Source organism: Emiliania huxleyi (genome assembly GCF_000372725.1).
Source record: "Emiliania huxleyi CCMP1516 unplaced genomic scaffold EMIHUscaffold_2487, whole genome shotgun sequence".
Taxonomy (NCBI): domain Eukaryota; phylum Haptophyta; order Isochrysidales; family Noelaerhabdaceae; genus Emiliania; species Emiliania huxleyi.
Window position 1 is genome coordinate 1 of NW_005200182.1, and position 2,532 is coordinate 2,532.

General features: G+C 60.7%; 1 protein-coding gene across 1 annotated transcript; it reads left to right on the plus strand.

Annotated features, from left to right (window-relative positions):
- Positions 1 to 1,004: 1,004 nt before the first annotated feature.
- Positions 1,005 to 2,290, plus strand: EMIHUDRAFT_254550 (hypothetical protein; the record flags this gene model as incomplete). Its single annotated transcript, XM_005778271.1, has 3 exons — positions 1,005 to 1,259; positions 1,362 to 1,713; positions 2,268 to 2,290. 3 exons carry the CDS (start codon positions 1,005 to 1,007, stop codon positions 2,288 to 2,290), a joined length of 630 nt encoding a protein of 209 aa, XP_005778328.1.
- Positions 2,291 to 2,532: the final 242 nt, after the last annotated feature.

The window sequence follows — 2,532 nt, forward strand, 5'->3', positions numbered from 1 at the left end:
GGTACCCCCCGTGCCGCCGGGTGCAACCTGTCCTATACGAGAGAGGAATCCCTGGGACCCTGTCGTGTGGGTGAACCCTGCCCAGCCCCCCTCCGTGTCGCGATGCGCTCCCCGCTCGAGAGAGAGAGAGAGAGAATTCTTGATACGAAACCACGACGACACACACCAGTCGACTCGCATCGGTTGCCTCCATGAACGGCGGAGCTATTCTCGCGCCCACACCACACCTGGCTCCAACGTGGACACGCCCATAGCTGGGGACACTACTAGGTCACGCATGGCATCACAGAAGTTTTATCTCTGGGCCCCGAAAGGCATCTCTAGCAGTGTCGTTACACATGCCCCCTCCCCTCCTGGGCGCATGCGCCTCACGTCTCGCCAGAGCATAAGCCCTTGGCGTGTGGCGAGACGAGTTTTTCGCCATCGCAGCGAGCAGCAAGCCGCCCTCCGCAAACAGCCGGAGGCATCGCCACGGCACTGGCTGCGCCGCGGTCCCGCACCCGTCGACGCAGCTCCCCCCGCGGAAGACCGCGCGTAGCAACGTCTTGACGATCGAGATGAGCGTGCCTGAAGCTCGCCCACCTACTCTCTCTCTCTCTCTCTCTCTCTCTCTCTCTCCCCGCTCCCGTTCCCCTGTGTCCCTGATCGTCCTTAAGATCCTGCTCGTGCAGGTGGGGACCCTGTCCTTCTCCCACCCCTCGTTTGGCGTGCCCGTTTTATTTATTTATTTATTCCCCGGCCCTGGATGTGAGGATGTGAGGCTGCTAACTGCACTCCAAGTGCTCCAAGTGCTCCGCCGGTTCGAGCGGGCTTTTCTATCCGGCACGCACAGGATGACGCAGCTTGGACTCGAACGTCAACCGAGGCGTGTGAGTGGACTCAGAGAGCAGGACTCCGTCCCCAGGCGCTGGACCCGGTGCAAGCAGCGTGGCGCAAGCCTAGAGCTCGGTCAACTCCGCCCGAAAGTCGAACGTCCCCCCGAGAGCCCGGCTCTATCTAGGTGCATGCCCTCCAAACGCAAGTCCGGCGCCACCGACGCCGAGAGCAAACGGCAAAGGGCCGCAACACTTGCGGACGAGGCCGCCTCCGAGTTCCTCTGCCCAATCACCCTTGAGCTTCCTCTCGATCCAGTCACCGCTGCCGATGGCCACATATACGAGCGCTCCGCAATTGAGCGGCACATGGCGACTCAGGGAGCAGCGCTGCGCTCACCTATCACGAATATGCCGATGTCGCCAACGCTACTCGAGGCCACGCAGGTCCGGGACCACAATCGCCATATTGCTCGCTAAGACTGATAACGCATACAACACGCACGCCCATCACTACACACCACAACGATCTGCCGCACGCACGCTCAGGTCAGGAACGCAATCGAGAAGCTTGCGGCTCACATCGACGGCGACAAGGCCAAGCGGTGGCGGCGGAGGCTCGAAGAGAGCGAGAAGTTGGTCCACCTTCGGCGTCTAGCCGAAACGGGCGACCCCGAGGCGATGCTGAGCCTTCACTTTCACTACTACTTCCTCAAGCACCAGCCGGAGGAGGCCTTCCACTACGCCAAAATTGCGGCCGATCTGGGCAACGCGAGGGGGCTGCAGAAGGCGGGTTTCGCCCTCTGTCACGGCAAGGGCGTTTGCAAGAACCAGGCGAACGGGGTCGCGCTACTGGCCGCAGCTGCGGGAGCTGGGCATGGGTACGCCGCCTACGAGCTAGGTCGCTCCTTCTTGTCGGGCTGGCTCGGGCTCTCGCGGGACGCCAGCCAGGCTCGGCTTTGGCTGGACCGGGCCGCGAACTCGGAGGGCCCCTGTGTCAGGGAGTGGGCGTCGGACCTCCTGGGCACGATGCAATGAGACGGCACGGTCACCCTCAGCTCAGCTCCGACGGCTTTTCCCCATTCGACGGAGAAGGGAGAAGAGGGACACGCAGCTTGGACTCGAACGTCAACCGAGGCGTGTGGACTCTGAGAGCAGGACTCCGTCCAGGTGAAGTCGAACCGAGGCGTGAGAGCAGGACTCCGTCCAGAGCAGGAGGTGCAACACGTTCTCTGGGCGCCAGCAGACGCGAGCGCGCGAGCGCGTGTTGAAACCGGACGCTCCACAGCAACACTCCAAGAGACACTCCAAGGGCGGTACACGTTTTCTTTTCGGGTTTCGTGGGTTCCTAGTGCACTTGGAGCCGACGAAACCGAAGAGGGTTGGCCCCGGGGTGGTTTTATTGCGCGTGCGCCACACACGGAAACTTGTGAGACTGAGAGCACGCCACCGTAGGACTTGTCGTGTTTATTCTATAAACGAATTGTTTGAAATTGCGGGAAGTACCATTGAGCACCTGTATCATGTATGAGCAGTGTTTTATCTTTTATTTCCATTTTATGAGATCCAGAGCGATCGAGAACGTAGTACGCAAACGCCACGTGTGGCCTGGTATATGCGCGAGGCACGCACACACAGCGACAAAGCGAGGGACGGCACACAGCGACAAAAAGAGGGACGGCACACATTTTCCGAAGATATACTTCGGGCACATGACAAA